This window comes from Terrapene carolina, unplaced genomic scaffold (genome assembly GCF_002925995.2).
Source record: "Terrapene carolina triunguis isolate 2854851 unplaced genomic scaffold, T_m_triunguis-2.0 Scaffold67, whole genome shotgun sequence".
In the NCBI taxonomy this organism is placed as follows: domain Eukaryota; kingdom Metazoa; phylum Chordata; order Testudines; family Emydidae; genus Terrapene; species Terrapene triunguis.
The window spans coordinates 40,888,685-40,903,274 of NW_020664418.1; the positions used below are offsets into that span (position 1 = coordinate 40,888,685).

Consider the following 14,590-nt stretch of genomic DNA (forward strand, 5'->3'; position numbering starts at 1 on the left):
ATGCCCTAGGGAACTGGGTTACAGCTGTTTGTACAAGCTTAACTATGAAGGGCTAAGTACAATTCAGTCACTTGTGCAGAAGCAAAAGTGGAGACAGGCTGGGGAAAGAGATCAAAGAAGGGCTGCACCTGATCACCAGGGGGCAGCTGGCCAGCAGCAGAAGCTGAACAATACTAAGCTGTTTATAGGGTCATGTGACAACCTGGTGGTCATTATGCAGCAGATGGGAGAAAAAGCAGACCATGATCTTGTGGTCTGGGAGTGGCAATAAGGGTCCCATTGAGCTGGAGAGAACTTGCAGTGTTCCCAGCACCTGCAGTGAGTTCTCCACACTATCTCTAAGCTCATGGTCTCCTTTCTTCAGTGGGACTTGGGCCCCTCCCTCCCCCATCCAATTAAAAGGGGCTCAAGATAATTAACATGCACCTTGAGAACCCATCATCCCCACTGTAATGCACCCCCCCCACACACACAGCTGTGTCCAATCCCACAGGAATTTGCACCCTTGCCACAAGAGACCAGGAACAGGAAGTGATCATGTGCTACAGGCCCAGTAGAGCAGCCCATGAGCTGCTCCAACTTGGTTTGTTTTCAGTAGCTTTCCCCTCCTCCTTTGTAATTTGAGGCACTTGCAGTCCATGCCATAACTCTGGGCCCAGCCAAAATCTAGTGCAGGGGACAAAGCTATTTCTGAGTGGTAAGAGCTCATTATAAAAAGGGCTTTTACTTTTCACACCTGTAGCCACTGGATTCAGGCTTTTCCACTCGCTGTGCCTCTGAGCTGAGCCAAGTTTCAGCCAGGAGTGAAATTTCACAGCTGAGTTTTATGCCCCTGAAAAATGGATTTTATAATGGAAACACTGACACAGCTGTTAACTGTAGCAATTTGGCAGAGGGGGGCAGTCTCCGTTCCAGAGAGGCCCAGGGCTGGAGGAGCAGGGGAGCGGGCTGCGCTCAGGCCTGAGGTGTCTTGGCAGAGCTGTGTGCGTGGAGGGGGGAATGGAGAGCTTGCACAAAACTGGTTTAGGGCTCTTAATTCCTTTCTTTCATGAGCGCTAATTTCACCTCCTTGGGCTCTCCTAACACCCTCCCGCCATCTCCATGGGTACGTCTTCCCTGCAAACCTGGGTGACCAGCAGCCTCCTGGGTCAGCCTAGTCCCGCTGTGAGCAGCCCCACTGAACCGTGCTACCTGAATCCCCAGGGCAGTGCTCCCCTGGGTGTTCAGGGGGGTGTAGCTCTTGGAGCTTTGTGCTGCAGCTGTGATTCTTCCTCAGGGAATTGTGGGAAAACTTCTCTTTCGGGGCACACAGCAGGAATTGTGGGAAGGCTCTGGAGGCTTCTCAGCACTTAAGTTATTTAGCCGGTGTCTTCCCTGCAAAATGGGCAAGTTCCCTGCTGGAGTCAAAGCCGCACCCAAGTGCAACCCCACCCCCTGAGCTGGGCCAGCTAGCCCAGGCTGAAGGCATCACATCACTTGGGTGAGAGGTTTTGTGTGTGGATGGGACATGGGAGGGGAACGCAAGGGCTAGTGGTTGGAGCACAGGAGCGGGAGTCAGGACTCTTGGGTACTGACCCACAGTTTGGCCTGGGCCCAGTCACTTCCCTTGTGCCTCAATGTCCCCATCAGTAAAGTGGGGATAATCTTCCCCTACTTTGTGGGCTGCTTACCTAGTGCTTTGGGTGGAAGGTGCTGGAGTAGCACAAGAAGCTGCTAAGAAGAAGAAAATATCAACTGTGGGCAGCTACAGGCACTTGTGTCCCTACCCAGCCTGGGGGATTTTATTTTAAGAACAAGTGCTGTAATCATTGACTACTGATTTACAATAGTAACAAGCTCTCCAAGTTGACTGCAGCAGCATCCCTGCCTTTTACTGGAAAGGGAACTGCTTGGTTTGCCAGGCCAAGGTCCCGTCATGCCTGGCACCAAACACAGGCCCATCAATTATGGGCAACAGAAGGGCCGTTTCTTTGCATTTACACGGAAACTGCACATTTGGCTGATCCCAGCCTGGAATTCTAACCGCTGGGTCTCAAAGGGACACAGACAAGGTGTTCACCTGGCTCGCTTAGGTGCATGATTCCACCCAGGACTATGGTGCTCTGTTCCTTTCTCTAGCTCTGGTGCACAGGAACCATCTGGTATCCAGGTGGGCAGCAGGTGATGCCAAATAAGCACAGGGATTTGAATACCAAGGCCTGGGTTAATAAACCCACCAGCACAGAGTGAATACATAGTACAACTGCTGTGCAATGAGTGGGTGTGATCTGCTCCCCAGATCTGTCCCGCCCCATCACAGGAACCTCGCCCAGCTGCCATACTGGAAGAGCTGCTGCCTCTGTGTTGCCATTAGGGAGGTTATGAAGATAAAATCTGTGACTTTACAGCAAATCTAAGGAGGAAAGGCTCTTTCCTGTGACTACAACTTTCAGCTCCTAATAGTTCAGCAGGTCTGGCCCTTCCTGGTGTGCAGTCAGACACCGAAGGTAAACACAGGAACTCGATTGTATCTCTAAAGCAAGGAGATGAGACATACAGTGCAGCTCAGCATGCCTCTAGCCTCCCTTCGGTGTTGAAGGAGGTGCTACCATGAAATTAGAGTGGGCGCCCAAACCTTTAAGTACCAGAAGAGAGCATGCAAAGCCCTACCTCTCTTCCATAAGAATAATCCTTGGTGCTTTCCATCTATCAGTCCCAAGGTGTAATTTCCTCCATTTTACATATGGGGAAACTGAGGCACAGAGACATTTTTTTAAGTGACTTGCCCTAAGGGCATTCAGTGCCTCAACCTGCACTAGAACCCAGTCTCCCAGCCCCAAAACTGCCTTTGTTATGGGGCTATGCTGCTCCCTGTAGAGTTGGTTTCTAAAATTAAGGGATCGTCACCTGAGCCTGGCAGTTCTCTAGCACGTCAGTGGCAGGGCCCAGCCCCAGCGCTGCCTGTTATGCGCTCCCCGGCTGAGCAATCCACGCATGGCTTGAGTCGCAAAGGCATTTACTGATCGAGAACACAGAGCCCCGGTGATTAGCTGCCATGGCACCTCCTTTGAGGGCACGTTCCATAATACGATAAGTGCAAAAAGCCAGTTAGCCTGAGTTTTTGCTCCCTGCAGCAGCAGCAGGACGGACACCAAGCCCACATGCTGTTCTAGAGACAGCCCTCTAGAGGGCAGCAGCTTCTCAAAGAAAAGCCATTTGCAGATGACCCATCTGCTCCAGTTCCAAAGCAGACAGGAGGTTGTACATTCAAGACCGGGTGATCAGACAGCAAATGTAAAAAAAATTGGGATGGGGGTGGGTGGGTGGGTAATAGGAACCTATATAAGAAAAAGACCCAAAAATCAGGGTTGTCCCTATAAAATCGGGACATCTGGTCACCCTAATCCAAGAGGCACCTGCACCGGGCACGTCTGCATTCCAGCCAGGCTCTGCATCGGCCCCCTGCCAGACAGGTACAGCTCCCATTGAAGCCAATGGGTGCTATGTGTGCACAGCCCAGAGTGGAGTTTAACCCATATTGCCTCACTAGGCTCTCCCGTAGCTTCTAATTTAGGCCTTCAAGTGAAAGCTCCCGCCAAGGAGACTGTTCTGGGAGGGGAGCAGGTCACCAGAGCAACTGAGTGGCTTTGGCGTGACCCGTTCCTGGCTGGAACATTGAGAGACCACAATAAAACGGTGCAGAAAGTACGTGCTGGCAGGTGCAGAATTCCAGGCTCACGCCTATGCAAGGCAGAAGCACCGTATAGTCCTGCGTGCTGCATTGCCCCAGCCAGCTACAGGGGCACTGCCATAACCTGGGAAGCAAAGGCTTAATGAGGGCCATGTGGTCACTGATTGAGCAGGGGCTTGGGGTGGGTGCTGATGCTGACAGAAACATCAGTCTGTGAATGCAACTAGTGGCAAACAGCTGCCGGCAGTCGTTGCTGCAGGTTTAGGGACCTCACGGCACCTGTAAACCCCTGTCCCTGGTATTTCAGCTTCCTCGTGTGTGTAAAAAGAGGCATAGTAGGTTTCCTTGCTCCCAGAGAAGTGGCGAGACTTGGCTGAGAGCAGTGGCTGGAAGGGGAATGGAAATGCAAAGAACCAGTGCTGCTAGCGTAACCCACAGCTTAGTGTGTGGCACTCGTCCCCTTCTATGCCCAAGCCACAGGCTGGTACAGCCCCAGCAAGAGAGTTTTAGCCTTTAGCTCAAACTGTAGAGACTCATGCTCTAGGTCCGGGAGCCCTCTTTCTATCAGCCTCTGCCCGGAGCCACCCTGGAGTTTTACCTGCTGCTGTCTCTTCACGGGAGTTAGCGGGTTGAGGTAGGCTCCACTGCAGTCCTGCTGTAGCGCTTCTAGTATAGACTAGCCCTGAGTCAAGCTAAGGCCTAAGTACACCTCACAAAATCACTGCCCCCTGCCTGGATAATGCAGAGGGGGAAGGGCTGCACTGCAGTAGACTGAAATGAATCCAGCGCAGGTTTGTGCCTTAATGAGGTGTTAACTCATTAACATGCAGGTGCAGATAAATGAGCATCAAAGGCATAGGCACTAGGAAGGGGGTGAGGAGAAGAGGGCGGTGCAGGGCTCTGAAGTGTCTGTCATTTGGCCTGCATCTCAGCGCCTTCCTGGCAGTTTCAGGAGCTAGGCTCAGGCATTGGCTATGAGGGGCAGGCAGACAAAGGGGAATCTTGGCAAATCACTGATCAGTCCTGTGGGTAAACCATGTACTGAGTTCAGGGGGGGCAGGTGGTATTAGTAACAGGCTGCAGTTCCTATGATTAGTCGGACCTCCAATAATCCTAGTTAGCTCGTTCTGGGGGTGCTTCTTGGGGTGGCATGTCAGGTCTGTCCCAGCTCCCTTTTAGCAATGGTCTGTAGGGGAAAAGCAATCAGGCAGAGGAGAGGGAGGGTCAGTGGTTTGACCAGCTGTGCTGTGTCAGACATGGGTGACACTGTTTGTATGAAGGCCTTCCAGCAAAGGGCAAACCAGGCTTTCCTGGAGCTCCTCTCCCCCGGAGCCACAGTCAGCCACCTTCAGGCTTTGTCTGTTAGGTCAGGGAAGACAGCAGATAAAAGTAAGAGTTTAGGGCTCCGGACTGCTAATTTGCCTTCATTTAAAGGCTGGAACGTGGGCCACTATTTGAGTCACAATAGGAGCAGCGTTCTGGTTTAGGAGCACTAATCTAGCCTCAGAGGAAACGAAATAAAGGGCAAAAGACTCAGTGGCTTATCACAACCCAGGAAGGGGCAGGGGGTATTACTGGGGAAGCACATTGTGGCACTTCCTAGTGTTGTGGTCCCTGTGGAGATCTTCCCTGCCTGAGTTTGAAGTGATTGCTCTCAGTTTGAGTTAGGTGGATCTCAACTGAGGTCTGACAAAGTTTGGTTCATGTGCTTTGACGGTAGATTCAAGAAACCTGGCAATAGAATAAGATGCCCATAGGGGAAGTTTCTTCCTCAATCTCAGCAGGCAGGGAATAGCTCATGCCCTGAAGCATAAGGCTTTATATCTCATATCAAATGTTCTTCATCCTATCTTTGAATGTTTTCATAATCCATATCAATGGCTAATTCTTTCCTTCAATCTTACTGTAGCCTTGGCCCCAATGGTATCTGGTGGAAGGGAGTTCCACAAGCTTAATTATGCATGATGAAAATGTGCAGTTCTGATTCCATCCAGTAGAGGGCAAAACCTGACTCCCCCTGTTGGGCCAACAGCAGTGTTTGAACCTAGGCCCTTCAGCATTAAAAGCATACACCTTTTAAACCTCTGAGGTAGACCAGCCACTAGAGGGAGACCAAGACCCACTCTCTCCTAGTATGTGGATTTTCAACCTGGAAGGCTGCAGTCATCCTAACCTTCCCATGTTGCCAAATGGGAGGACAATCCCAGCTAGATGGGGGAGGTTGCTGAGGATGAGTCATGGCAAGGAAAAAGGGGCTCTGGTTTGCCATAGAGTGAGAATATTCCACAAGAAGGTGGAAGCTTATCAGGCTGTACCTTAGAGCGTTATCACACTTTCTCAAGTCTTTTTCATTTTCCTTCCTGATTAGAATCAAACACAACACAAGGCAGAAGGAAAACACCCACTGGGTTGTTGTCCAAAAAAAAAACCAAAAAAACCTTTACTTGCATTTTCATCAATAAATAATTTACAGTATGTACATGCAGTGACACCCCACATGGGTCCAAAACACAAGGAGCAGTTAGGAGATTCTCCCCCCCACCAAAACCAAAATCATTTGTTTTTATTCCAACCACATCAGGTCTTCCTTGGCCACACTGGGTCATACACCACCAAAATAAAGTGCTTAACTGTTTGCTTCTAAAAGAGGGATAGCCCAACCACCGTAATATATTCAACCACCACTGGAGCACTGACCTACTAGGGAGGGCCTGGGCTATGGAGATACAATCAAGATCATGGAGGACTTTCCCCCTCCAGAGGGTAGCTCTGACCATGGCATAGCATGCTCTCTTATGCTGCCATGGCAGGAAGTGGCCCTGTTGACAGCAGATGTCATATGGCCATTATGGACTATACTGATTGGCTAACAGCAATGTCAGTCTCAGATGTGCTGCCTACACAGGGCAGTACTCTTCCTGTAGTGACGGCAGCTCCATGTCCCACCCCTCGATATGGTTGGGATTATTTGTGGGGTACCCAGGTGTGGGGCAGGTGTGTCACTGCCCCACCATAAAGCTGATGTGACTTTAAATATTCACCTCTCCAATTTCTAAGGGAAATAAAGATTTGATTTTTATGTAGTGAAGGAACTAAAGTGATTGAATAACTCTGGCCTTGGCTAGTCGCACTGAAGCCAGAGGACCTGCCAGCTGCTAGCTACCAAACACACCAAGGGAGTGTAGTTCCCCCACTGACACGTATGCATGGGATCAGCAATGGAAAGTTCCTAGGACTTGTGCTCACCCAACAAGGTTGGAAGCTGTTAAACTTAGCAGAAGTAGACCATTGGTCATACCATATGGCCAGGATCAAACCCAACTCGGAAACAGGCAGTTCATAGCCACTATAGGAGTCTTAAGGAGGCAATGTGGTCTCATGGACTGGACTGGGACAAAGGAGACCTGGGCTCTGTTCCTAGCTCTCACACTGCCCAGCTGTGTTACCCTGGGCAAGTAATTTCATCAATTGTGCCTCAGTTTCCCCTCCCTTCCTTATCTGAGTTCTTTGGGGCAGCAACTGTCCCTCACTAGGTGCCTAGACGGCACCTAGCAGAATGAGGTCCTGATCTCTGCTGGGGCATCTAGGTTACTCCAATATAAATACGGATAATTTAGAATGTCTCAATTATTTCTTTTTCGAGCTGCCCCCGCAAGAGTTCTGTGGCCAGCAAGTTGGTAGATTTACCCTCCAGTGGTTGGTCTCCCCAGCTCCCTACATTGTGAGATCCCTATTTTAAAATCGCCCTAAACAGAAACACGGGCCACCAGCGGACAAAGCAAGGAGCGAAGTAGTAAACACATCTTTTCGTTTTTTCTTTTCTGTTTTTTGTTAAACACCTAAAAACCAATTACATCTCTTCATCTGTACAGTCACACGAGACCCCCACCAGGGCTCCATAGATTAGAGACACTATAAATTACACCCAATGACACACGTTGCATTTCTCTGCTGCTTTACAAACGGAGGTCTAGAGCTGGCAGGACACAATGAATAGTTGCTTGAGTATTTACAGGAGGCTGCCCCGGGGCGCTAGTTTGCATGCGCTGCAGGGTGCGTCACACGCCCATTCCTCTCTGGACTGGCTCTCTGGGCGCTGTCACGAGACCATCCATGATCGCTGGTTGTCCCAGTGATCTACCCGCACTTCTGGGGAGATCTCTGGGAAATTCCTGCTGGGGGAACGATGGATGGAGCATTCCCCCAGAGGTGTCCCAGCTTCAGGCCGAGGTACAGATGGTCTTGTCATTGCTGAGCAAACCATGAGGCAAATCCCAGAAGAACACGGAGAAGGGGAAGGGACACTGCAACCCTGGTAGAGGAGGTTATTGATCGTTTACTGCCAGGGAACAGAGCCTTTGGACAGCTCAGGGCCTGCCCCTGGCTGGATTTTCAAACAGTGCCCTCCTCAGAATCAAGCCAGGAAGAACTAAGGTGCAACCGGTCTGAAATGACATCACTAGGAGTGGAGCAGTTGCTTAGCAGCAAACAAGCCAACCCCCCCCCCCCACTCCCTGGGCACTGCCCCAACCCCACAGCTGCCCTCCTGTGGGATGAAGAAGGACAGGGCTAGTGGTGGCGACCCTCCAGCCTGTCAGCGAGGGGCTTGAGGAGGTCCGACTGGTCACCCTGAATCTGGGAGATCACTGGCACCTCCCCACTCACTTTGCCTGAGCGCCCTGGGAGCTAATGGAATCAAAGGGCCACGTCACAAGGAGCACTTCAAATGCTGGGAGGAGGCCAAAGGCAAATGTCAGAAACCACTCGAATACTGGCCAGGTTTCTCCCTTTGCATCTCGGAGGGCCCAAAGGATTCAACCTCGTGGCTATGAAGCGAATCAGAGCGTTAATGTGCCAGGATGGGATTTCCCGGATCCCATTAGCTCCCAGACGCCCTGCGAAGCACAGCAAATGCAATCAGTGATTGACTCTCCCCATCCCCCCGGAATGGTGCCGTTCAGCGAAGGATGAACTGTGCGCCTCGGACACCTGGAGGGAGCCAGGTGCTGGGCAGAGCAGGGTCTTTAATGAGGGACAGAAACCATTCCAGCCAACTGCTCGCCCCTGCACCCTCTCTCCGCATGGGTGTGTACCCGGCGCCCGGAGGGCACCGTTGTAGTTCCTCTGTCTGGTGTTTAGCACCCGCATTTGCACAGGCAGCCGGCGGAGCCCCAGGAGGGAGCACGCCCCGCTTAGGTGCGTACCACCAGCTGTTTGCACACACAGATGGGGGGGGGGGGAACGGGACTGGTGAGCCCTTTAGCAGGTGGAGTCATTTGCGTGAGCAAAGCAGGTGTGAAAATCGGAGGCCAGCCTGTCTGTCTGTGTGTCCCGTGATGGTCTCTAGGCATGGGCCCATCTAGCCAGCATGCCATCCTGACCAGCGGGGGCGCTGTCCCCTCCTCCCAGGCAGCAGCAGCAGCCAACTCTCCTAACATGAAGTCACTTTCACAAATGCCAACATCACAGTCACCACAACCGTTTGCAGTACCACGAGGGAGCACTAGGGGGAGGCGGGGGCATCCCACCCTCCTCACCCACATGAAGAGGAGAGGGTGAGCTGGGCAAGGGCTACATGAGGTCTGGCTGCTCTCTGGGGCAGGCCCATGACGTTCCAGGGGGTCTAACTCTGAGGACAGGGGCTGATTCTTTAGCTCCCAGCCAGACCTGCTGTTCAACCTCTCCTCATCCAGCACAGACCATCGTTCCCTCCTGCTGAGCTCTTCCCCGCCCCCACCGAGGTCACATCTATAGGAACACTGACCAGCACCGACTCAGACACACTAGCGCCACCCAGAGGGCAGGGAGGGCCCGGGGATGCCCCGAGGGGGCTGTGTTGCCTGGGCTCAGCTCCCGTGTCCTTTCATAGAGGTGCAGCTTGTCCTTGTTGGAATGAAGCATCTTCACATCCTCGAAAGCGTAATACGCCGCCAGAGTGAAGTTGACGTCCCCCGTGGTCAGGAGGTCAAAGACGCAGGACTGGAAGTACAGGTCCTCCACGGGGAGCTTCTCCCGGCACTTGGCCATGGCCGTTTCGTAGGTGAAGAACTCGGGCGAGGTGAGGCTGGGCCCTTTCCTGCGAGCCCGGCCTTCCGTGCCCTGAGCAGAGCGGAAGGTCTTGAAGTCAATCTGTTGGTTAAGCGGGCAGCCCCGGAGGCAGAGGTAAAGGCCCTGGTTGTCCCTGTCCTCCACGGCGTTCACTACCTCCTCGGGCATGCGCACGGCGAAGGTGAGGTAACGGCCCACCTGCCTCACCACAATGGTGGTGCCGATGTACTTGGCTTGGATCTCGATGTGCTGGCCTGACACCTTCTCGGTGATCTTCAGGCTGTTGGCGCCATGCTTGTCGCCGCCGTTCTTGGAGCCGTCGGCGAAGGCAGCTGGGAGCTCGTCCATCTCCGCCTGGTACACTTTCTGGTCCACACACTCCTGGAAGCTCTTGAAGATGATGGTGAGCTGTGAGGGGAAAGGGAGGAGAGAGAAAGGGGCATTAACCAACGCTGATAACCCGTTGAGCTCAGCCACCAGTACATCTCATTAATGAATACAAGGGGGTTTAGGCCTGACTGGTTCATTCATCAACCACCAATACGTGCCTCCGGAGGCGGTTTGGAACATGGAGAATCAGTCTTTTGGGGCATTTTAAATTCCACAAGCACAGAGTTCCCACTATGAGATTTCCCCATTTTATGCACAAGGCCACTAGGCTTCAGCCTACAGGCGGATGTATCAAGGGGCATATCAGCTACACACAGGAAGGAACCAGAGACAGGACTAGAACCGAAAGGTCACGCTGCCAAGTCCCACAGAAGTTACTTGTTGGAGCTGAGCTGTGAGCCTGAGACCTGGGAGCAGAGGGGGAGGGAGAGGAGAGTCTATTGATTATCCCCAGCTAATATGCGTCATGTCCCCAAGCCACTGACCTATTAATTGTTCTTTACACTTGGCTCATGCTTCCCTTCTTCAATTTGCTGCAGGCCCCTTTGACAAGCCTGTGAGCCAGACGGGTATCCAGCCCCTCGTGGTACGACCACAGAGAGGAAAAGGGACTCGCTCAAGGCCACGCAGCAAGATGGCGGTTAGACTTCCAGGTATTCCTGGCTCCCAGTTCTACGCTCAGGCTGACCCCCTCTCTCTAGCTGGGATTTCCCTGTCAGGCTACAACAGGTTTTAATACCTCATGGGAGAGCTTACAGGGAGTTTAGAGCTTATATGGAGTCTATTTATTAGGGATGTGTGTGAACCAAAGTTCTCTCAAAACCTTAGTGAAGTTCCAATCTGGATCTAAAATACACAGATGACAACCAGGCTCCTGGATCTGACTCCTGGGACATTTGGATCCATCCTGCTATTTATTTACATTGCTTCTGGAAGAAACACCAATTTCAAATGGCTCCCAGTGGGGCCCCGGCATCCCCCTTGGCTCTCCCCCTCGGAGGGATCTGCCCCAGCCATTCTGCCCCAGATTTCCCATTGCTGCTCCCACCAGTTCAGTCCCACTTAGTACAGCAACGGGGGAGCTGTAGCGCAGATCAGCCTCCAGCCCTGCTCAGCATAGGGCTTAAAATCCCCGCAGCCTCCTGGAGCCCTGTTTATGTACCTGGGTTCCCAAAGTGGGTACCACTGATGGAGCTGAACTGTGGTGGGAACAGTGGGAAATTCTAGGTAATACTTCCTAGCATAGCCGAGGCTATCCACAAAATACCAGCCACCCCAAGCCCTGTTTTGGCAGCAGCACAGTTCCCATTTCTTTGCCCCTGCAGAAGACTCTCCTAGTCTGAAGGGTTTAACTGGAGTTAAAAGGTGTGTCCCTGTTTTCCTCGCCAGATATCTCTATTAAAGCTTTCAGGTGTTGGCAGGTATGCACCAGGTTACTGGAGGTTGTATCCTCTCGCTGAGAACACCCTGCTCCAGTGAACAGCACTAGAGAGAGAGCCTGGATGCACACAGACACCATCGGCCTTGGAGCCAACCTGCGGAGCGAGGGCTGCCTGTTCCAACAGCTCTTCCTGCTGGGTAAACTTGCTGAGTCGCCACCCTGAGCGATGACTCATCACTTCTCAGCACCACGGTCCTGACGCAACATGGTGCAGTGCCCCAAATAAGTTCCAGGACTAAGGGCCCTTCAGGCTGCAGGCCAGCCTTCATTGAAACTGCGATGCTTCCCACTCTAAACAGGGATGGTGGCAAACCTCTCCTCAGTCACCCCAGGAGTACTGTGAAAAGGGCCAGACAAGGATCCGTGCTCCCCAAAGGCCGGCAAAGCAAGCAGATCCCTTCTTACCATCCACCCTGCCCTTCCTCTGGATCAGGGTAGCTGAAATGAGTTCCCTTCCAGCTTCAGCGCTCATGCAGCAAAGAGGAATTCAGCCGCAGCATGCCTCAGCTCCAAAGCCGTCCTCAAGCAGAAGCCGGATTTACCACTTAAGCCGTGTCCCTTTGAGTTCCATTGTGCTACAACTGGGCATTTGCCACTGGATTTACTCAGTGCTGCACCCGGTCCCTGGAGAACATTTATCTTGGCTGCCACAGCGCAGCGAGAACAGACTGCGCCCCACAAAATGCCTCGTCCTGACCACAGACACAATTACTAGCTAAAGCAGCTGGGAAGCCAGCACTAGAAACCCAACTCTTCAGCTCCAAACCACAGGCTTTCCCATGTGAGCTAACACTCTCTCTTACCCGTCATAGGTCCTACGGCATGCCAGGTGACTTATCCTCCTCTGGGGGACCAGCCACCAGGGGGCACCACCACACACACAAAGCCAGAGCAGTATGGAGATGGTGACAAGGGAACATGATCCCTGAGGCTCCCCCACCTCCACTAGGTTTTCTTCTCCTCTGGCATTAAAACCGTGGTTGGTTGTGAGGGGGTGGATGGATGCGAGGGTTGGGAGTCTAGCTGGGGCTGGATGGTTCAGGCAGACTGGGCAGGGAGTCTTTCACCTTAAGGTGACTGGTTCAAATCAAATGCTGGTCAGCAGAGAGCAACAGAGGTGACCACCCTACGGCTGTGTGGTGGCACATGTGAAATGCGTTGTGTGTGTGTGTGTGTGTGTGTCCTGTTCCCATGGCACTCACTCGCCGCCTTGATGGCAGAGGCACCACACAGGCCAAGTTCAAACCTGGCCTCGGATACTGAGCGACTCGCTCTCCTCTCCAGACGGCGCCTGCCCATCAGGCTTTGAGGCAACACGGAGAGATTTCCCCCGCTCGGCCTGCTCTGGAAATGAAGAGAGGGCTTCTAGCCTCGGCGCTGGCACGACATTCACCTCAAAATTAAAAGGACACAGCCGAGGAAGCCACTAACGTACGGGGCCGAATTCCGCCCCACCCGCTGGGGGTCTCTGCAGAGAGACACAAATAGCAGCATCGTTCTTCTGCAACCGACAAACTGCTCGTTATCCACCCCCCCGCAGCCGAGTGCAGGGCCTGGGACAACTAGACAGGACAGGCGATGTCCACAAAGAGCACGGGACCTCTCTCTCTCTCTCGCAGTGGGGGCCTTGGCAAGAAGGTGAGTTTTCACCCTGCTGCAGGCTCCTTCAGCTGCCATCTCTGCCACTTTGCACAGGCCACAAAATAAACAGGAGGGCGGGTTCAGCGAGTTTTACTTGTTGCCAGCCACCTCTGGCACCTTGTCATCCGCCTGCTGTTCCCATCCTTGAATGGGAGTGTCGCAGTGCCCTGCAAAGGAATCTGGCGGGGCGGGGGGGGGGGGAAGGGTTGGAACACAACCACAGCTGCAATGCCATGGGAGAAGGGCAAAAGGGAGAGACGTGTGTGTTTGTGGTTTGCCCTTCCGGGGGTGCTGCCAGCCTTAGATCCCTGGCCTGCCCCCTTCATGCTCTGACCCTTTCTTGACCTAGACCTACGCCAGGGATGATACGTCTCCTCTGACGATGCTCAGCAATCTGAGGGGGGCCAGATGCAGTGGTGAGAAACCAGAGTCCATCTAGGGGGGCAGGTGAGTGGGGAACCAGGAGTTTGGGAGCAGAGAGTCCAGGGAGAAGGGCTTGATTTTCTGGCCGGGATCCTGTACTTGTGGTGGGCTCGGACTCGGTCTCAATCCGCTGGATAACCTGGCACTTGCGGATGAGACTCAACAGCTTTCTGGGACCCTTTTGTGGAAGGCAGTGGGAGAAAAGGTGATTAAAAGGGTGACCCCAAGGGGGCAGTGTCAGAATGTCACCATCCGCCAGGGGACAGCCCACCCACCCCATGCCTTTACCTTGGTCGTTGCAGTCGCTGAGGACCCGGGTAGCACCGGCGTGTTGGTGACCTGGACATTCAGGTAGTTATTGTCTATGAGTGGCCAAGCCCCCTGCACTTTGCAGGTCTGGAAGCTGTCTGTGAAAGTCCTGAGGTGGGGGTCCCCAAAGAGCCCGCAGTGGGTGTAGTTTGGGGGGGCTGAGTGCTTGTGAAAGCTCTTCTCGTAGTGGCAGATCTCTGGGCTGTCGGAGCGCTCTTGGCTGTCCCCGGGGGGCAGTGTTCGGAGGCGGGGCTGCGAGGTGGGGCCATCTTTGGAGCAGTTGTGTTGGACCATGAGGTCATCTATGCCATGAACGGCGGAGTGGTAGGCCAGGTCCCCCCTGCAGGTGCGAGCCGTGCGGCGGGTGCAGTGGGCGTAGGTGCGGAGAGCCGTGCAGAACTCTGGTGCCTCCTCTGTGCCCAGGTGGTGAGAGCCAGATGTGGCCGCCCAGAACTCAGAGTTACACTTCAGGATCTTGCACTGAGAGGTCGCTGGGGGGAAAAAACACAGGTGCTGTCAAGATGCCCAATACACGGATCAAATACAGCACACCACCAAAATGCCACCACTGCTGGCGAGGGCCGTGGCAGCTGGGTAGCAGCACTACCAATAGGTCAAGGCAGGAAGCGAAGAAGAATCCAGTCCCCAGATGAATCCTAGGGGGAAAT

The 14,590-nt window shown here is 53.3% G+C and overlaps 1 protein-coding gene across 1 annotated transcript in view; it reads right to left on the bottom strand.

The window, feature by feature from the left end:
• Positions 1-6,086: 6,086 nt before the first annotated feature.
• The window catches only part of RGMA (repulsive guidance molecule BMP co-receptor a), a 35,470-nt gene continuing 26,966 nt past the window's right edge, over positions 6,087-14,590 (bottom strand). Inside the window, exons 3-4 of the mRNA XM_024204156.3 lie at positions 13,902-14,413; positions 6,087-10,126 (exon numbers count right to left, since the gene is read on the bottom strand). Of these exons, the coding sequence (XP_024059924.2) occupies positions 9,419-10,126; positions 13,902-14,413 (1,220 nt within the window). The 3' untranslated portion in view covers positions 6,087-9,418. The remainder of the gene's footprint in view (positions 10,127-13,901; positions 14,414-14,590) is intronic.